The sequence below is a fragment of the Mesocricetus auratus genome, unplaced genomic scaffold, assembly GCF_017639785.1.
Source record: "Mesocricetus auratus isolate SY011 unplaced genomic scaffold, BCM_Maur_2.0 Super-Scaffold_15014, whole genome shotgun sequence".
Classification (NCBI taxonomy): domain Eukaryota; kingdom Metazoa; phylum Chordata; class Mammalia; order Rodentia; family Cricetidae; genus Mesocricetus; species Mesocricetus auratus.
In genome coordinates this window covers 44,652,425-44,674,227 of record NW_024429186.1, presented here as the reverse complement: position 1 = coordinate 44,674,227, position 21,803 = coordinate 44,652,425, and the positions used below count along the sequence as shown (strand labels likewise).

The 21,803-nt window shown below is 41.3% G+C and overlaps 1 protein-coding gene across 3 annotated transcripts in view; it reads left to right on the top strand.

The window, feature by feature from the left end:
* The window catches only part of Daam1 (dishevelled associated activator of morphogenesis 1), a 161,925-nt gene that overhangs the window by 99,372 nt on the left and 40,750 nt on the right, over positions 1-21,803 (top strand). For all 3 annotated transcript variants that reach the window (XM_040742959.1, XM_040742960.1, XM_040742958.1), the window contains exons 4-12: positions 8,969-9,040; positions 15,094-15,188; positions 16,901-17,234; positions 18,048-18,158; positions 18,273-18,376; positions 19,939-20,005; positions 20,207-20,324; positions 20,673-20,811; positions 21,044-21,102. In XM_040742959.1, coding sequence (XP_040598893.1) covers positions 8,969-9,040; positions 15,094-15,188; positions 16,901-17,234; positions 18,048-18,158; positions 18,273-18,376; positions 19,939-20,005; positions 20,207-20,324; positions 20,673-20,811; positions 21,044-21,102 — 1,099 coding nt within the window. The remainder of the gene's footprint in view (positions 1-8,968; positions 9,041-15,093; positions 15,189-16,900; positions 17,235-18,047; positions 18,159-18,272; positions 18,377-19,938; positions 20,006-20,206; positions 20,325-20,672; positions 20,812-21,043; positions 21,103-21,803) is intronic.

The window sequence follows — 21,803 nt, the reverse complement described above, 5'->3', positions numbered from 1 at the left end:
AGTGACCACATGAGCATCTTGTAAAGTGATAGTGGAGGAATTGTTTACTGAAACTGACTGCCTGCACTTAGCAAGATTCATATAGAGAATGCATTTGGTTCATTGCTAGGACTTGAAGACAGGTGTTGTAAGAACTGAAGGAAATAATAGTTCAGGGAGCCCAGCTTTGAGAACTTCTTAGTTCTCTTCTCAACCAATAGAAAGAATTAGGGATATGTATAAGAATTTAAAGGAATTAATGATAGTATGTTTTTAAATAAGTTTATTTTTCCACAAAATGTGTTTTTATTTCTTGTAATTTTAATTAAACTATAATTACATCATTTCTTCAGTTTCCTCCCTCCCAACTCTTCCATCCTTCCCCATCACCCCTTCTCAAATTGGTGGCCTTTTTGTCTTTGATTATTATGGTTACACACACACACACACATACAATATATATGCATATACATATGTATGCATACATAGATACAACCTGCTGAGTTTGTTTAGTGTTGCTCGTGTATATGTGATTTCAGAGCTGACCACTTGGTATTGGCTAACCAGTTAGGGGATTCACCCCTTGTGGTGGTTTGAATGGGAATGGCCCCCATAGGCTCATATATTTGGATGTTTTGTTCCCAGTTGTGGACTATTTAGGAAGGAATTAGGAGGTGTGGCCTTGTTGAAGGAGATGTGTCACTGTGGGAGGGCTATGAGGTTTCAAAGGCACACCATAAGTCCAGTGGTGCTATGTTTGTTTCCATCTTGTGGATAAGATAAAAGCTCTCCAGCACCAGGCCTTCCTGCCTGTCACCAGGATGGGCATGAACTAACCCTCAAAAACTGTAAACCAGTCCCCAATTAAATGTTTTCTTTTATAAGTTGCCCTGGTCATGGTGTCTCTTCACAGCAATAGAACAGTAACTAAGAGACCCATGTAAAAAACTAGTTCTCGCCGGGCTGTGGTGGTACACACCTTTAATCCCAGCACTCGGGAGGCAGAGTCAGGTGGATCTCTGTGAGTTCGAGACTGGGCTGGACAAACAGCCTCCAAAACAATACAGAGGAAACCCTGTCTCATAAAACCAAAAAAAAAAAAAAAAAAAAAAAAACCAAACTAGTTCTCCTTCTCTCAGCAATCATCAGTTGCCTGTAGTTCTCTGTCTAGGGGAATAGTGAGACTTCTCTTTTCCCTGCTGGTATATCTATTGATATTTGCATTGTTCAGATCTTGTATAGGCAACCATATTGTTGCAGCATCATTTGTTCAGCCTCCCTGTCATTTCTTGGAGACATAATCTGAAAGCAGACTTCCTGGCCCTCTAGCTCCTGTAGCCTTTGCGTGGCCCCCTTCCAAAATGTTCCCTCTGCCTTGAGTGCCAGAAGTTATTATACTGTTTATAAAAGTAGGATTGGACTTTTTCAGAGAACACTGAATTTGGCATGGGGGTAGACTTTATAAACATATAGGTAATGCTTCTCTAGAAGATATTGAGCTTACTGGACATTTTCCAAACACCTTAGGAGTCAATCCTAATGTACAGCAGATATTGTAGAGATAAAGTAGCGTCAGAGAGAGGAGAAAGCATGGAAAGTCATTGGTAACTATGTTGGGAGTTTGATGTGCTTCAGCGCTCTTGAAAGCCAAGTCCCCGGTAGCACACGTGTCAACAAGCTATTCCTCGTGGGCCCCATCAGTCAAGTCACCTCTTCTTGTAAATAAGATATTCCTGAAACATGACAGTTCCCATTGTTAATGTTTCTTTTATGGCTGCTTTTCTCTCACACAAGAGCAGGTGAGCAACAGTGGTGGTGTCTTCTGCACAGCATGAGATATACCTGTCAAAGGAGTTGGCTTGACCCTTTGCCTCTCTGGTCAGCCCAATGTGGTCATGTTCTGAGAAGATGTCCTTGATATTCCTTTTAGCTAGAAGAGGGAGCTAGCAAAGTTATTAACAAGGCCTTGGACCTAGTATTTCTCCATTTCCATGTAACTCATCCTTCTGTCTCAACATTGTTGCCAACTCTTTGTTATTCATGTAAGTTTTCTCAGATGCCCACATTGTACAGGCAGACTAATAGTATAAGTATCTTAATCCATCTGTCCTTTTCTGCCTTGTTTCCTATTAAAAATTCTAGGCACAGAGTAGACTTACTTAGCATCTGCTATAGTCATTAGTTTGTAGAACTGGGTCTATTAAATTAGAAATGATAATGACATTTTCATACAATAAAGTGGCTATTTTGTTCATTAATATTGTAGTCACATTTTCCTTACACGTGGTATAGGCTTGGTTGTTGTTGTTAGTTGCCTTTCCTCTATAATGAACACCATTGAAATAATATTTACTTCAATTATACTGACACATCCCTTGGGTTGCAACTTGTTTCATTAAACACATTGCCACTCTCATTGACACAGCTGCAGTATTGAACATTGATAGATTATTTAGCCACTGTAGACAGGGAAAGAGTGTCTGTTTTCCATTACAAATGTTATAGAACCTCATTGGTTTTTGACAGTTAACTTGCAGACTCATGGCTTTAGCTGACTGAGTAAATGTTGCTTCACCCTGCAGTTAGTGGTCTGATGAGCAGTGCCCTTCACAATTAACTATCCTTTTGCACAGTCTATTGTAGAACTAGTAAAGAAGAAAACTCTAATAATGCAGTACTTGTATATTACCATTTATGAAATGATCCTAGTAAATGATCCTATAGTCATTTCAAAGAAAGTTACTTATACTTTAAAACTTAATTTGGTAATTCTAATTGGAATTCTATTTATAGAAGTAAAAGACGTCAGCTGCTACCAGAGATTGATGGGTAGATGAAGAGACAGACAGACAGACAGACATGGGTAGGTGATAGAGGGATAGATATCTCACACAGTTTTTCAATTATGTGAGTATGGAAGCTTAGAAACTTTAGGTACATAAAATTTAGAAGCCTTAGGTACACAAATCTTGTCCCAAATACAAAGTAGATCTTGAGATCAAACTGTATTTTAGAAATAGAAAGGCCTATTTGAAATGACGATTGCAGATATTTGATGTTAGAGGAAGAGAAATGCAAGGAAGAAGAAGACAGAAACAGCCCATTATATTTAAGTCCATGATTTATTTTATATCACAGGGACCATCAGGAAAAAACCAAGACTCTTGCTAATATAACCCATGGTGTTTTTGAACTGGCTTCTGTTTAATTGTGAATATAATGCATGTTCATGAAAGGGTAAAATTAGAATTGTATAAAAGTTTATCAGTAAAAGACTTTCCCTATTGCTAGCCAGAGGTATGCATTACATTTTATTGTATGTCCTTCTGGAAATATGTGTTCTTCCCTACAAATAGATAGTAACATGTATTTGGACATTTCATGTTACTACATTGCTCTATTTTTTTTACTGCCACATAGGAATATATTAGTGTCTCTCCCTCTCTCTATATATATACTGTTCTTTTTCATTATTTGTATACAGTGATGCAATGAAAAATTTTGTGGTACTTAACCATACAGTTGTGAGTGTGCATTGTAGTCTACATTTCTGAAAGTATATTCAACTGAATTTCAAAGGCTTATATGCTTTTTATATTTGAACAATTACTGCCAAAATGTACTTGATTGAGCCTTTTGTTGTTGTTGTTTTTCAGTCCCAGTAATAAAGGCTAAGAGTGGCCACAACTAGAGACAGTGTCATTATCATCATCATTTATTGAGCTTGTTCTGTGTGCTTTTTCCAGTGTTCTCCTGATTTGTATTATCTTTTTACATGCTCACGATGGCACCATTGTGAGGCCATCATTTGAATTTAAAGCCACATAGTAAGCCTCATAGTGGGCAAGCAATGAATATTTCAGCTCCATGTCTAGAAGAACACAGTCAAGTTGGAGGTGCTAGTGAGAGACAGGTCAAAGATGTAATTTTTGTGCTCATCTCAGAGTGAGTGAAACTAAGAAGCAATGCCAAATTCATTCTTTTATGCAAAGTGATGTTGAGAAAAACAAGGTCACTTATGCATATTAAAAAGAATGGAGGAAGATTTCTAAGAAATCTTCTAAAGGATCCATTGACCTGAGAGTTAAATGAAAAAGTGTACCATCTGAAGATGATGTGATGTTAGAAAGGACATATTTACCTCCTAAGTATCTAGATTTTATGCATGCATGCGTGCATGCATGCAATAAGGAAAGGGGGATAAACAATAGTCAATGCAGGCTGGGGGCAAAGTGTCAAAGGTGAGTTATGTCCAGCAGGAAGTCTCAGCCATCAGTATTCTCCTGTCAGTGTCTGAAGACTCCTAATGAAACAGGAAGAACTGAATTAAAGAAATCACAAGGTAGCAAAGACCTGGCTGTCTACTGAATTACTGTTGGAGTAACTTTTGAAAATGAATAGTTCTGCAACTGAGTCATTGGACGATGTAAATTTTTGCAAGTTATTGGTGTTAGACGTTGAGACATGAAATTAAGTACAGTAGAGGTTGTGTCTCCACAAAGTTGGAATCTTAGAGATTGTAGGAACTTCAGAAACATTCTGACCTCACTCTTATTTTGGAGAGAAGGAAAATAACACAAACTGCCAACTCAGTGAATAAAAAGAAAGGTTCTAGAATCCCATCTTCAGATGGCTGTATTGGTGGTTTCCCATCATACCATGTCTCTAGACATTAGTGGCATATGTACACATTCTCAACCCCTGCCCCGCCAAAAGAAACCAGCAGAGAAATTGATAAGTTCAAACACTTATTTCTGTTCTAATTCTCTAGCAGATGTGAAGATAATTCCAGTAAACTTAAATGTGTGTAACGTTTTCAAGGAACAAGCAATGAATATTGTTGTGTCACAGTCCAGGACAGAATGCAGTTTGAGGGGAAAAGATTTGTTTCAATGTACAGATTGCTGTCCATCAGTCAAGGCAAGAACTCAAGCAGGAACTTGGAGGCAGGCTGGCTTACTGTACATACAGCATTAACTCCCACCCAGGAACTCACTTCATAGACAAAGAGATGTTAGGTTCTGGGATTGCTGAGAGATTCACTATGTCCATGAGTAAATTTAATAAGTAATTTATTAAATACTGTCTAGGACCATACCCAAGACTGTAGATGCTCAGATGTAATATAATTCAGATTATGACACTGAATTACATTAGTCAAGGGCTTATAGAGGCAAAACTCACAAGGCTATTTCTTGCCTACATATGATCAAGCACACATCCTGTGCAAATGGGGGCAACCAAACTTGTTTACAGAAACAAAACCACATGGTTTGTTATCGTGCATGAACAACAGCCCCCAGCATCCCAGGAAGTTATCTATCCTAGGGCAGGTGGGATTTACAGGTTAGAGGCATTTTTGTTTTATAGATCTCGGAAACACAGTAGTTGTAACTTCAAACATAACGTTAGTCATCACAGAGGTACAACAGGAACCATAGAGGAATGCTGCCTGGTAGCTCATTCTCAGCTAGTTTCTTTGTACAGCCCAGGACCACTTGCTCAGAAAATGTGCTGCCCATAGTGGGATGAGCTCTCCTCTATCAGTTAATAGCCCAGAGAGTCCCCACAGACAGTCCATAGGCCAGTTTGATATTAGGGAATTCCTCAACTCAAGTTCTCAAGTGAGTTCTAGATTGTATTAACAGTTACAGCAAACTAGGATACAAAACTAGATTTTAATGTTTGGGTACACTAGAAAGAACATTTAATGTGAAGTGGTCACTTAAGACTACTTTTCTCAGTGTCATGAACTGTGGTCAATAATGTATTTTGGGAGTCTTGTTTTGTTTTTGAAATAGACCTTACTATAGTTGTCAGATTGACTTCAAACTCAGGATCCTCTTGCTTCAGTTTCCCAAGTAACTAAGATTATAGGTTTGATCTACCATACATGGCTACAATAGTCTATCTTAAGAGAGGGGGAAAAATCTTTTTTTTTCTTTTTTGCAGACTGTAATAAACTAATATCCTTGTTTCGATAAATGCTGTAGTGGAATTGGTAAAGAAGGTGGCATAAATAGGGTTAGCTGAGTGATTGAAGAAGGTGTAATCCCAGAGTCCAGAACTGCATGATTAAGAGCTAATTTTAAGTTTTATAGAGAAGTCCTCAGGAAGGCCACCTGTATCTCGGTGTGGGGGGGGTGACAGAAAAGAAAGGTTAGAGAAAAGCTTTTTAGCTGCTCTCTGAGCACAGATGTGTGTATACATAATGGCATGGATGACAGAACTAAGGAGCTCTCAAATAGTGTAGAGAGGGCAGAGTAGAGGACCTGGATAAGACACCAGACCTTAGAACCAATGTGGCAGAATAAAGTTTGGGGAAAGGTAAACTGTTTTTGTCTGCTGACCCTATTCCAGTTCTCTTACAGTGAAATGGTTAAAAATGAAAGGCAGTCTTATGTTTGTCTTCCATGACTCACGAGGCCTTCTAGGTCTAATCTTAGGAGAAAGTGCACCCTGACCCTTCCCCAATACCTCTTTTCCACTACCTTCAGCTTAGTCTTTCCTTGCCCTCTCTTCTCATCAAAATGATATGATAGCATTTCATATGACTCATGAAGCGAACTGAAGGAAATGGTAATGTTTAGAACAAGGTCTGACACATAACAAGTTGTGTAAATGCTGGGTATTGCTGTTGCTCCTATTACCCTTGATGTGTCTTGTCTCTACAATCTTGACTATCTTAACTACGTCTTCCTTAGAGTAAGAAAATAGAACTGAGATATGTGGTCCAAAGAATAATACATGTCAGAGGCACCGGACATGCTTCTCTTAGCAAGGACACACTTGTCACCAGGAAGATTGTATGCCTTAAGAGTGTCTTCACCTTGGTGTGTCTCAGCATCCTGGGCTCTTTATAGAATACCCCCACACACACACCAGAACAGTTGGTTCATTTCTTTCTGACTCCTCAGTGAGAACTATAGACTTCTAACAATCTCTTTCACTAGAAGGAGAACACTGACTCAAACTTGTATTTAATCTGACTGCTGCTGCATACATGTGTATGTGAGGACCGGAACTGCACAGGCAGCTCAAGCTGCGTGGCCAAGAGGAAGAGTCCCCCTGCCTCCTACTGCAAAGCAGCATCAACCAGCTCAGATCTACTCTTAACTGCTAGTATTATTAAAACATTTCAGAAATGCAACGTCTTCCTCCTGCGCTCTGTCTTCAGTCTCTAAAATAATCTCTATTTTGTATCCAGGACTATGAAGCTTACAACAGTCAAGCCCTTGTGGAACCTTGGAATGGGACTTGATTCTTGTTTGCTTTGGAAATTTGCCCTAGTTTGGGGAGAATAGAAAGATCTGGCACCTTCTATTTCATTTTATAGGTTCAAATACCATTGAATATCACTGTGGGTTTTGGCTTGTTTAGTACATTGGTAACAGCAGGGTTTTGCTAATTTTAATGCTCCCTTTAAGAAGAAAGTTGGGTTCAGCATTTATGTAGCCACCACAGCTCTTTTATTAACATGCTAAATTATAACCAAGAGCTGTTCTAAAAACTCATCAGACTTCCTGAATGTTTCTAAATCACAAGAGTGTAATTCAGCCCAACTTCAAAGCCACTGCTGTAGCCCACCTTGGCCCTCATCGTCCAGCTCTGCATATGTTACTACCCACTCGGGTGGTCCTGTAGACAGCCACTTGCCTTCTTGTTATGATGACTTGAAAACAGCTTTGAACTGTATTTCTTTTATCACACCTGAGTAGACCCACTTGGAAGTATTTTCTAGAGAAAGTGCTGTGTGACTAAGGCAGGAGGATTACTCTAAAGTTGAGACCAGCCTGGGTAACAGAGATGGGAGAAGGGAGCTTGGGCAAAGATAAAGTCTAAGACTAAAAGTAAGCTTTACCTAGAAATCACTCTCATAAGAACCAGTATGTGTATGTCTACCCTGTCTACATGTGTAGATGTGGGCTACTGAAACTAAGAACCCTGGAACAGGTAACAACCCCTTGAGTATCACACAGCAGCTGTGTGTATATGGCAGTGTCTTCTCCAAAGACACAGAGCTAGCCCATTGGATCAGGGTGCTCTCCGAATGTGAAGATAGGGAGCTACTGTGCTATTTCTCAGCCCTGTTAACACAGACACAAGAGTGTACAGAGAGGCATAGAACTACACACAGTGTGTCTCAGGGATGAGCATGATGTGTCTGCAGCAGAAACTACAGTAGGCAGGTACTTCTGGAGTTTTCAGCTCAGACTTGTCAGTGGCCCCCTTCCACACATGCCCCTCCTGTTCTGGCTCCAGGTCACTCTGGTTTGTGAGACACAACTAGCTGAGGTACTTGGGGAATGGGTTTCTGTTTTTTTAGCAGAGACATACTCTATCTTCTACCAAAACTCCTGAGCTAGCTTAGCAGGAGAACTGCCTGGGACTAACGTGTGTTCTTTTTATTACCTCCACCCAATGTCAGTAACCTACTTTAGGCCACATCAAATGAAATCCTACTTCAAAAATGTTAATATCTGCAGGACTCTGAGTAACAGCCTGAAAAAGTCTGGTCACCAACCGACCATGCCTGTGTGTTGAGGCAGGTCTCACTCTTGAATTTCACACAGATATATAGTCCTCAGTGTGATATGGGGCCTGGAATGTTCTTCCCAGGGTCATTTTTGTCCCTAAAGGAAAAAACTGTACCCTGGTATAAGTCCTCCATCGGTTCGAACATGTCCTTTAGTCATATCTGAAACTTTAGCATGCTCTCCCTCTCCCTCTCCCTCTCCCTCTCCCTCTCCCTCTCCCTCTCCTTCCCTGCTGCCTCCTCTCTTCCTCCTCTCTCAGATTGGGAAGAACATTTTAGTCAAGTAGATGACCTGATAATATAAATAAGTATCGCCTGTATTCTGGTGGCTTTGCACACCACTGTCCTGATGCATGGCACACCAGGTGTACTGCTATGTGTGTACCTTTGCAATGTATCACATCTTTGTAGTTACTGACTTTCTCTCTGTCTCTCTCTCTCTCTTTCTTATAGGACCAGGAAGAAAACAAGGGAGCAACAAGTTGGCCTGAGTTCTACATTGATCAGCTTAATTCCATGGCTGCTGTAAGTGTCATTCCCATTCTGTGACAGCTGAAATCTAGTGCAAAGTACACAGCTGCACAATGAGTTTGATTAAGACCTTCTGAATGCCGTTACCTTCCAAGACTCCATTCCAAGCATTCGTCTTCAAGGTGTTGGGTACAAGAGGGCTGAAAGGTTGCTTAGCAAAGTGACTTTTCTAGCATGTTTTAAATAGTCTACATGTACTAAATATGATTGATTATAATGTTGTAAGATGCAATATCATTTGAAATGTGGCTTGTATTCAACTTGAACTTGGCTGTTGCTGTGACTAATTATCCGGAGCTTCGCAACACTATTGTGGAAGCTGGAATCATCTAGTGTGACTGAATGTCCCTTCATTACGCTCTTTCTCACTGGAAACTTGGCTTCTCTTTGGCTTGTTGATTTTATGGGGGCAGGGCCCTGTGATTCTTTCCCATAAAAGATATATCAAGAGTCAAAGTTATTTGATGAAATGGTGTAATAATCAGAATTCTCTAGAGAAAGCTTTGGGCCATGGCTTTTGGATTCAGCTATCAGTTAAAATGCATTCTCAGTATCTGAATTCTGATCTCTGAGATGTTAGTATTCCATGCAGCTTGAAAATCATCTATTACTATAGCTAAAATCCTCAGCGGAAAATACATCACCAGCCTTTGAGCCTTACCAGCTTAAATCACATTGCCATTGATGAAAATCGAAGTCTGACCACAGTCTGCCTCAGTAGGCACATTCATGATTTTAAGAATCATTTGTATCTAACTTTAAGTTTATAGTATCAAATAGAAGGTAGCTTCTAGAATATTCTACCTCTTTCCTGCCTCTCCTTGCAGAGAGTCTCTTCTTACTACTCCAAGCAAGCCCTTTCATATAATCTAGCCCTTTACTGCTGCTTCCCCTGCAAGCGTTAAAAGCCAACTGGAATCCACGAATTGCCTACTGTTCCTTAAGCTTTGAGGAACCTTCACTTTAAGCCTCCTCTTCTCTGTTTCTTTCTTATTCTGCTGTTGTACCCTGAATAATAAACAGCCTAGTAGATGTGTCTAGGACTGTGTGAATTATAGAAGAAATCACATAAGCTTTTGCCCCGAAGGTTTCCGCTCTAGAAAAACAGAGAAGAGAAGAAAATAACCACCAAATCCCATTCCATATACTGTGTACTGCACCAGAGATGAGGAAAAGGTGACCTCAGCCTTTGTGTGGATGTGCTAACGGAATGGGAGACTTCTGATGACCACCAGGGATTTTTTTTTTTTGTGCATCCATCAAAGCAATAATAATTTGGAGCCATTTATTATTTCTTGCATGTAGAGGTTGTTTGTGAATTCTTGTTCCTGACTATTAGGAAAAAGGAAGTGTCAGGCATGTTGCCTCTGGGTATAATTAAGTTGGCATTGTTTGATGTCTAACAAGAGAAATGCTTAGTTAATGAATTCCCTGCCCTGAATGGAGAAGCACAGAGTTGTGGATTTTTCTTTCCTTAGATGTTGGAAAGTTATATTAAAGTGTCCTCAGGTGTGTTTTTTTTTTCCTACCATGTCTAGGGTTATCCTTGAGATACAGGGTCTTTTATATTCCAGGACTCGGCCCTTCTTCAAACTCTCTCCTTCCTCCTGCCCCCCCCCATAGCTCTTTGCAGCATTCTTGAGTGGTCCACACGTTAACTATTTGGTTCCTAACCCACTGTCTTCCCCAGGATATCACAAGGCCATTACATTGTGTGACTTGGCTGTCCCTTATGTGTCAGACACCTGACAAAGTATTGAAATGCTTTTTCTTTCATGCCTGAGCCAGTTTCTTTCTAGGGTCAAAGATAAATGGCATTAACTGTCCGTGGGTGAGCCAGGTCTCAAAATCCTTAAAGAAGCAAGCAGCCCAGAAACAGCAGAGACCATGCTCAATTCTGTCTTTCACCATCCTCGTTACCCCTAGTCCTTGCTAGGGCTGACATCTGTGCTAGAGACTTCCCCACCACCAACAGCGGAAACCCTGAGACATTGTCCCCTGGGATAGGGATGGTCCAGAGTTCCTCCAAATCCTTCACTGTCCCTGGAGCAGGATTCTGGCTGTCTACTTTGGAAGATGTCTGACAAAGAGGCATTTGTCCCCATTGTCATCATCTGTCATCTGCAACATCAGTGGCAGCTACTACTACATGACAGGCAGTACTGTTTAAGTCCTGACCCTCATGATATAGTGCCAGTGCTATTCATAGACAGTCTCTAGAGGGAAGTTACCTTGCCCAAGGTCATCAAATAAGAAAGTGGTCATCTAATTAAGAATTCAAACCATCTGGATGAACCCAAAGATATCTGGCAATATCTCACTCTTTGTTTTGAAATCTCACATGTGGTACATGAAAGGGACAGAACACTATAGACATCATAGGCACTGTAGACAATGTAGGCATTGTAGACACTGTGAGCACTGTAGACACTGTGGGCACTGTAGATACTGTGGGCACTGTAGACACTGTGGGCACAGTAGACAATGTAGACACTGTGGGCACTGTAGACACTGTGAGCACTGTAGACACTGTAGACACTGTGGGCACTGTGGGCACTGTAGACACTGTGAGCACTGTAGACACTGTAGATACTGTGGGCACTGTAGACACTGTAGACACTGTAGACACTGGGCACTGTAGACACTGTGGGCACTGTAGACACTGTAGACACTGTGGGCACTGTAGACACTGTAGACACTGTGGGCACTGTAGACACTGTGGGCACTGTAGACACTGTAGACACTGTGGGCACTGTAGACACTGTAGACACTGTAGACACTGTGGGCACTGTAGACACTGTAGACACTGTAGACACTGTGGGCACTGTAGACACTGTAGACACTGTGAACACTGTAGACACTGTAGACACTGTAGACACTGTGGGCACTGTAGACACTGTGGGCATTGTAGACACTGTAGACACTGTAGACACCGTGGGCACTGTAGACACTGTAGACTGTGGGCACTGTGGGCCCTGTGGGTCCTGTGGCCCCTGTGGGCTGTTCTGGTGAAGGATAGGCTTCTACTTCCTTTAGTGCCTCTAGAGTTTGATGAAACAGTCCAGGTTGAGAACAGCCACACTTGCTGTGAACCCAACTCTTTGTGGATCAAACAACTCAAGTTACTGTACATAAGCCTCATACCAAGAACACTTTATTCTTTCAAGGACCCCTGAGTTATCTGTTGGTTTTTAAAAGTCAAAGAAAAGTCTGATGCAGGAGAATGGCCTAATAGGCTCTAAGACTGGAGCTTTGCGGTGAAGATGTGAGGTGTCATTCATTTTGCCCAGTTCGCACCAAGGAAATGTTTCAGAGCAGTGATTCTGGTCCAGGACATTGTGTCTCAGCAGCTTTCCCTGGCTTCTTGTGTGAGCAGATGCTTGGGCTATTATAAGGCCTACACTGTATATGCACCAGTATGTACTACTTGTGTGGCATGGAGATTAACTCTAGAAATGTAGACTTATCTCCCTTATCAACTATAAGTTGCAAAGGAAACTCCTAAAGCCTGAACACTTAATAAAAAGTAACATTAGGATGGTAGGTTGATTTTTGTCACACAAATGCAATCTCAGATCCAAATCTAATGGTTTCACATTAAGGAATGATCATGGTCCTTCTGCTCTAGCAGAGCCCTCCCTGTGTTAGGAAAGGGAGTTCCCAGCTCTAAGAAAGACAAATGCACTGCCATGTCCCTATGCTCCGAAGCCTTCTCCAGGATTGCTAACCTGGTGGCAGTGACCTACAATGAATTGTGTAGTTTTTTTGTTCAGGATATTCATATGAAGTCCATCTCCATAAGAAGGAGTGATACTCATTGTCAAGGCTTGATTGTGAGCTGCCACTTCAGAATGCTCCTGACACTCTAGAGGCGTTCAGCTGCCACTGGAAACTGAATGCCCGTCACTGGGTTCACACTGACTTCACAGGATGGGTCTCATGGCGATTTGGAGGAATTCTTTGCCTATTTCTGTGCATAGCTTCTTCATCTACTCTCCTCTGGTGACAGCTGTCGAGACACATCACCAGCAAAATAACATCTTAAATAAATAAATAGATGAATAAATAAATAAATAAATAAATAAATAGATCCTACCCCCCCCAAGCTGTCATACATGACACTGGTTATTTATTGTAAGCTGTATACTTCTTTCTCATCAAAAGGTCTAATTGGTTTAGTTAACATTCATGGTTAGTTACTTCATGTTGGTGCTATTGACTTAAAAAACAATAATAAAGTTTCCCGTGATGACTTGCAAAAAAAATGCTAGATCAGGTTTTTCTCTCTGTGTAGAGTCACCTCACTGTCCCCCACGCAGCTTCTTATCAGAGTTGTAACAGATAGGGCTGAGGAGACAGGAATATGTGTTCAGAGCAGGCGAAGGAAAGGACCAGCAGCTCCAGGGTGAAGGCTTCTGGACTAGACATGGGGTAGGATGCCTGTTCTAGCATAGCTAGGTGATCATGGATGAAAGGAAGTGAAAAGATGGTAACCCTTGTGGATATTGTGACTTTATGTCCCCTGACGACTCAGGAGATGTGCTTTAGTTTTCTTTCCCAGTTGCTATGATAAATTCTCTGAGAAAAGCAACTTATTAGAAAGTGTTGTTGTCACTCACAATCCAAGGTTTTGGGCCATCACAGTAGAGAAGGCAAGGCAGCAGAATTTGGAGTACCTGGTCACACGACATCCACAATCAGGAACAGAGAGCAGTGATTGCCAGTACTCAGCTTGCCTTCTCCGTTTATAGTCCAGGATATCCTGCCCAGGGGACCATCCCACTTGAAATTAGAATTAATCTAACATCAATTAATATAGTCAAAATACTCCCCCAAAATAGGCATGCCTATAGGCCCATCTCCCAGGGGATTACAGATTCTGTCACGTTGACATTTGACACTAGCCATCATAGATATACAACATATCACATACAACATCCAGATACAGTAAAAGATCCTCTCAAGAGAATATGGCAGCTGGGGCTGGAGAGATGGCTCAGAGGTTAAAAGCACTGGCTTCTCTTCCAGAGGAACCAGGCTTGGTTCCTGGCACCCACATTGTAGTTCACACACATGGCATACATATATGCAGGTAAAACAACCATTCATATAAAATGAAAATAAATAACTTAAAAAAAAAACAGAGAATATGGTAGAGTGTTATAGAGTAGGATTCTCAATTGATATTCTCCCCTGGTTTCATGACACCTGTTCCACACATACATACACATAGTACCACACTCATACAGACAATAAGTAAATAAATAACTAATGTCACTAAGGTTTTCTTGCTTAGAGCCTTGCTCCTGTGTCATCAACAATACCTGGAAATTTTTGAAGAAATGCAGCATCTCAGGCACGGTCTTAGCAGCTCCCTGCATGTGTGTGTGTGTGTGTGTGTGTGTGTGTGTGTGTGTGTGTGTGTGTGTGTGTGTGTGTGTGTGCCTGCGTGCTTCCTCTCCTGCCTCTTTCTCCCCCCACCCTCACCTCACCCATCCCCCGCCTTCCAAACCTTGATATCTGAATGATGTCGGGTCATAATTAAGAACATGCATTTACTCTTGAGAGTAATCAGTATCAGATTGAATTTAATTGTTACTTTTTTAAAAATTGAGGTAAAGAAATCCCTTTCATCTTCATTCCAATTTCAGCTAATTCTAGTGATCACATGGAAAGTGGCTGTGTGTGTCACCTGAACCTGTAATGTTTTTACTTTTAGGTGCCAGAAAGTTGCACCCAGCTATAGGCCCAGCTTCTTCTCTCTTTCAAATACAAATGGTGACATCTGCATCAGGGCATGTGATACAATAATTGTGCAAACATTTGTGTAACTTAACCTCTTCTAAAGTGTTCAAGCATTTTATTGAAATGTCATATGTAGTTCGAAAGTGTAACTTGTAATACAGACAAGACTCTGCAGAGTTCTTGATGGTATTCTTTGTTTTTGCTGATGCTAAATCTTAATCATAGATGCACTGTTTTTTGGGGAGAAATAATTTACATTAATTAAAATATAATGAAGAAGTAACTTCTGTTTTCTTTTGTAGAGGAAGTCTCTGCTGGCTCTAGAGAAGGAAGAAGAAGAAGAGAGGAGTAAAACCATCGAGAGTCTGAAGACAGCTCTGAGGACAAAACCCATGAGGTGCTTTCCCCTGGGTAGTGCAGCACCCTCTCCTTCCTCTCCTTTCCTGTCTTCCCTCCTGTATGCTGCAATGCTCAAACCATCCAGGGACTCTTACATTTAAAAGCATTTAACGAACCATAGGTAGCTACTTTGATCTCTGAACCTTTTAAAAGAAAGGCAGACAATGACTAAGATAAGGTTTGTAAAAGAAAAGGAAGGGAGAAAGGAGAAAGAGGGAGACAATGCTAGAGTACAAGTATGGCAAGACAATTTTCAGTGCTCTTCGGGATGTCAGTGCAGTCATTTGGGAGTGTAGAAGGGCAGCTAGTTCCTCACAGTGTTAAACATAGTGTCACCAAATGACCCAAAAGCTGTCCTCCTAGGTACACAGACAAGTAAAGATTGGTTCCCAGACACTTGTGTGCAAATGTTCATTATCAGCACTATTCAAAATAATTGTTGTTTTTGTTGTTTTAAGTGGAAACAACCCATATCCCCTGACAATCCCTGTCCAGATGACAAATGAATAACTAAAATGTAGACTATGGGATTGTGCTCTTTAAATCAATGAGCTTTATGGCATGTGAATTACATATCAGTAAAACTAATATTAAAAATAAAGATGGGTTGACTTTCTGGCAAGGAATGGATTCTCTCTAGTAACCACTTCCACTCTGCCCCTATTCCACTGTCACCTCCCATGAAGGCCTCCAGAGTTTGGTGAGGTATTGATGTTCTTACAGTACATTGCATTAGCAAGGGTGTCCTAGATAAAGGTAGTGTGGTTTGGTGGAATGGTTAAAAAATAATAGTAACAATTTTCTTTATTTAGTAATAAAATGCAAACTAAAAAAAGAAGTAGTGATGTATAAAAAGCACTGTACAGGTGTTTGACAAGGGTCATCCAGACCATGACGACAAACTCCTCGCTTCTTGGTCTGTTATGAGCTCTGAACTGAGGTATCCAGAGGTGAGGGAGCTTGGAAGTTCCAGAGTAGTCAAATAAATAGGTTGTTATATCTGTGCTGGTCAGCTTTCATATATACACGTGCATTGTGAATTCTCATCCTTCACAGTAAAGGTTATAAATGCTAATAAAATTAACCCACAGGAATAAACCTTAGCTCTTACCCATTTGTGTATTAGGATTCCGTGTAGTATCCCATGTAAAAGAAGGGTTTTGCTATGTAACACCCTAGCAATAAAAGCAGTCATTTGTCTGATGAGTGATAGAATTGAATGGTGCTTCTTTTTGACGTCTAGAGGTAATGCTCAGGACCACATGGAAACTAGATGCTGCAGTCACTCAAATCAGAAAGTGACTTTTAACCTAGCACAGGAGAGATATTCTAGGAATAGGGCTGTAGCTCAATGGCACAGTGTTTGCTTAGCATGTGTGAGGCCTTGAGTTCAATCCCCAGCATTAGGGAGAAGGGGTAAATATATATATACTAAGTGTCCGCTAGTCCTGGCGTTGTGTGAAGATGTGATCTGTTGGTATTTGTACCAGCTGAGGTATGCTTGCCCCAAATGGGGAGATCTTTTCAGTCTGATTAGACTGACCATTGGTTCTGTGCCATGGAAGAGGCAAAGAATTACAAAGACCTCATTAATGCGTAAGCCTTTAGGTTCTTCAGGAAGTAAGTCTACTTCCTTTCCCCCTGGGCTTTTCTATTAAAGATGGTTACAAAAGCACGAAGGAACCAATCTAATCACTTTTTTCCTGACAGGTTTGTTACAAGATTCATCGATTTGGATGGCCTGTCATGTATTCTCAACTTTCTGAAGACTATGGACTATGAGACCTCTGAGTCTCGGATACATACCTCCCTCATTGGCTGTATAAAGGCACTAATGAACAACTCTCAAGGCCGGGCTCATGTCCTGGCTCATTCTGAGAGTATTAATGTCATTGCTCAGAGTCTGAGCACAGAAAACATTAAAACAAAGGTGGCCGTGCTAGAAATCTTGGGCGCCGTGTGCCTGGTTCCTGGGGGTCACAAAAAAGTTCTGCAGGCTATGCTGCACTACCAGAAGTATGCCAGTGAGAGAACCCGCTTCCAGGTAGGTGCTCCCCACAGGATTTCTCACTCACCCCACTCTTTATACAAACGGGTACCTTTTCTGGCCCTGAAGGGGATTACTTGATAGTTCCTCCCAGTGCTCACATTTTGTCTTCAAACGTTCCCTTTCTCTTAGGTTCAAGAACAGGAAAATAGAATATGATTTCCCTGTTGATCATTGTGGGGTCTAAGATATACTGAACTCAAACTATGACCCTGGGCTGGAGTACAGAGGGCCCAGGGTCAGTTTTCAGCACCTACATGGTGATTCACAGCCGTCCATAATTCCAGTTCCAAGAGCTCTGATGACTTCTCCTGACCTCTGTGGGCACCAGGCACACACATGGTGCACATACTTACATGCAGGGAGAACACTCACACATGAAATAAAAACAAAAACATTTAATACAATAAATTTTAAAACAAAAAACTGTGACTGCATCCTCTGTATTACATAGCATGCATCTTTTGAATCCACGGACTGGACTGTTCCCTGAAAACTTTGAAGGTTACTATTCTTTATTTAGGGTCAAAATTAATAGTGAGACTGTGTCATCATATTTTTACTTCAAAATAAAAAGCAAGTGGAGACAAGGAAGCAAAGTTTCCTGTGTTTTATATACACTTGATGTGACCACACCTGGGAAAGAGTTCATAACTGCAATCCTGAGTATAAAGGAGACTGTGTGAATCAGTGTAACTCTAAGGGAGACTTTAAAAATTAACCTCCAAGCATTAAAAAAAATTTTTAAATGAGCATAGGTGGGGTTGGTAATGATTCAGACCCCACTTTTTCTGTTTGTATAATTGACAGACGTTAATTAACGACTTGGACAAAAGCACTGGGCGTTATCGGGATGAAGTGAGTCTCAAGACTGCCATCATGTCCTTCATCAATGCAGTGCTAAGCCAAGGAGCCGGAGTGGTAAGAACTCAGCCCTGCAGTTTTACACAGATAGCATTAAAGAACACTTTTCCAGTGTGGTAACAATATAATTGAAAAACTATAAATCTGTATTGTGTCCCCTTTTATTTTCAGGAGAGTTTGGACTTTAGACTCCATCTTCGCTATGAATTCCTGATGTTAGGAATTCAACCTGTTATAGATAAATTAAGGGAACATGAAAATTCGACGTTAGACAGGTAAGTCATACTGTTACAGCTTGAGAGCGTCCATGCGGCACCCACCATATGATTCAGTGCCAGGTGAAGTGCTAGCCCACGGGCTGCTTCCAGCCTGCCAGTCACACCAGGGGCTTGCACAGCCTGTTACTTCAGCTTATCACGTTCTGTTGGTGAAACTTGGGCAGAGAGGGAAACAGCATGGCATAGAGAGTTTCATGTGGCCCAAATCTGTCCCGCCACAGTCTTGCCTCCTGTGTATTATGTATCCTGCTGAAGTTACTCACTCTCTGAACTTCCCTATTTTTAATATCTACAAAAGTGGTAATAATGGCAATGACAGCTGGACTCTAGTTCTATCATAAGAACTGCCTCTGAGACCTGTGGAATCTCTTAGTAACTTTAACAGGCATTCTGTGAGTTCCAGTTTCCAGCCACTGTTCACTTGTTACCATTTCTAAGGCATCCCCACCAGCTTGCAGATTCTTGCTGCCACTGCTGTCTTCCTCACTCACATACCCAGCATGCTCTTCACCTTGACAGTGCATAGCGGGGCCCAGACACGCCTGCCTGGGCCCCTTGTACGTAGCCTTTCTTTGATTTTGAACACCTTTCACAGCTCTTCTGACCACTTGTTCCCTTCCTCTGCGGAATACCCCCTTCAGCTACAGAGCAGTTTTATTCTCTTCTCTGTTTCCCATCTCCCTTACCATTATGTGTTTGTCCTTATAGACTGCATTGTTCCTGGAATGCAGAACAGAGTAGGAGGTTAATCAAAATTCACATGAATGAATGAATGAATGACATTGATATTTCTTTTCTGATCTATAACTCAATAGCAAGTCAAGTGTAAGCTAATGGGCATGTTTTTCCATGAAAGAGTCACCAAGTGGAATCTGGACTTTTTTAGATTTGATAAACACTTATTCATTTTATAATTACCTACCAGGTGCTATGCACCCTAGGTTTTTCTTCTTTTTATTCTTACTATGATCTTATTTAACTCAGATAGGTTTGATTTTGTTTTGTTTAGAAGGACCATGGTTAAAGTTTTTCAACGTTTTTTTTTGTTTTGTTTTGTTTTGTTTTGTTTTTGGTTTGGTTTGATTTTTCGAGACAGGGTTTCTCTGTATTGTTTTGGAGGCTGTCCTGGAACTCGCTCTATAGACCAGGCTGGCCTCGAACTCACAGAGATCCTCCTGCCTCTGCCTCCCAAGTGCTGGGATTAAAGGCATTCAAGTTTTGTTACCCTGTTTCTTTTGGAGCTAACACTAAAAATCACGAAGGGTCTTTTTAGCTTTCCTTTGCCAGCCTGAGGGTCAACCCCTTGCAAGACTTACATGTGATGACGGTCATGCACTACCATTCTACATCCCTGCCTTGCTTTCTGAGATTGACACTCACTATACAGCCCAGACTGGGCCTGAGCTTGCTCTGGTCCCGTGTCCACCTCCTGAGTAATGGGCCTTCATCAGTACAGCACCACAGTGTGCCTAGGCCTGCACTTGAACATCTTGACTCCTTTGTGCTTGTGTTGGTGAGATGTTCCAGTTTTTCTCACTTTTTGTTCAATTACCTTTCAGGCATTTAGACTTTTTTGAAATGCTCCGAAATGAAGATGAACTAGAATTTGCCAAAAGATTTGAACTGGTATGTATTCTTATAATTATTCTGATGTGATTTGTCAAATCATTGGATTTGCCTCTTGAGATGCATGCTCTGTGTTAGTGTGGGCCAGTGCAGCCTGTGAAGCAGCAGGGTCCACTTGTATCTGCATGGCACGCACTCTTCTGTGTCGGGGAGAATTAAGAAATTGATGTCTGATTCAGATTTGTTTTTCCTATAAAATAGGTTCACATAGACACAAAAAGTGCAACCCAGATGTTTGAGCTGACCAGGAAGCGACTGACTCACAGTGAAGCCTACCCTCACTTCATGTCCATTCTGCACCATTGCCTCCAGATGCCTTGTGAGTGTTGTGACTGTGCGCACCATGGAGAGTGAGGACCGCATCCCAGGGTCCTGCTTTCTCCACAGTACTAACTAGATTGGGTCATACCAGGGACCCTAAGCCTCAGCTTTGTCCCTTCCCATTGTTTGTTTCCTCCCAGATCAGGGGCAGTTATGAAATCCTCAGAATGAAATGATCTACAATTTACTTTGATTTCAAAATGAGTGCATGCCTTATAACACATGTAGAAAAGGGTATGGAGAGTGCTTCTTGATCAGATCCATAGCTCTAAGGGTTCCCAGTGTTGAACTCATCCTAGTTTACCTCACAGTTGAAGATGGTTTCTACCCCTCTCTTCTGTTTTAGACAAGAGAAGTGGTAACACAGTTCAGTACTGGCTGCTGCTAGACAGAATCATACAGCAAATAGTTATCCAGAGTGACAAAGGGCAGGACCCTGACTCTACACCTTTGGAAAACTTCAATATTAAGAACGTCGTGAGAATGTAAGTCTTTTCTCATCTTGTCTGTGAGATTGTGATGGCAATGCTCTGAGATACTCATGTTGTCCTGTATCAGACTGACAGCTGCTGAGACAGATGAAATGTTACAAATAAACACATCTGGGTTTCACTGAGGAGTCTGTGCAGTACGCTGTTTGTGAGCCCAAGGAGAACACATTTTGGCAATGGACATGTTTTGTTCTTTTTAACAAGTTTTCCTTTAACTATTCTACAGGTTGGTCAATGAAAACGAAGTTAAGCAATGGAAAGAACAGGCAGAGAAAATGAGAAAAGGTAAATGGCAGGGCCCTGCCAGGCGTGGCTCTGCTTGGGTGACCTGGGCGTTGGGGAGCTGGCTTCATGTTCATGTCTGCACACCAATAGCCTTTCTTTTTCACATCTTAGGGCATTTAGGATTGACTTTTTAAATTCAGATCAATTAGTTTTCTTGCTGTTTTCCAGGTACTTCATCCTTATGTTTTATTATTCTGTAAGTATTTTAGAAAAGATTGTAACTTTGCTGTTCAGACTTCATTAATTGAAAACAAAGAAAGTGTGTGGTTTTTTGTTTTGTTTTGTTTTTGTTTGTTTTAAGGGCTCCTACAATGGGTCAGTGGGTAAAGGTACTTGCCACCAAGCCTGACAACCTGACTTTGATCCCTGGGACCCACATAGTGGAAGGAAACAACTGACTCTTACCTTTAACCTACACGCACGCATGCACGAGTGCCCGCGCACACACACACACACACACACACAATTTTTAAAATTAATTAGTTCAAGATTTCTTTAAAAACTACTGAGCACACAAGTCTCTGCCCACAGCTGCACTTCACTTAAAGCATTTTGGGTTTGAATAAATATAAGCAGCCTAGGATTTCTTCAGACTCTTAGGACAAAAGCACAGTCTACTTGGTATGGGCAGTTCTGTTCTCTCCTTGGCTCTAATGCGGCACCCATCATAGAAGGAGAAATCATGTGGAAAGTCGGTAACC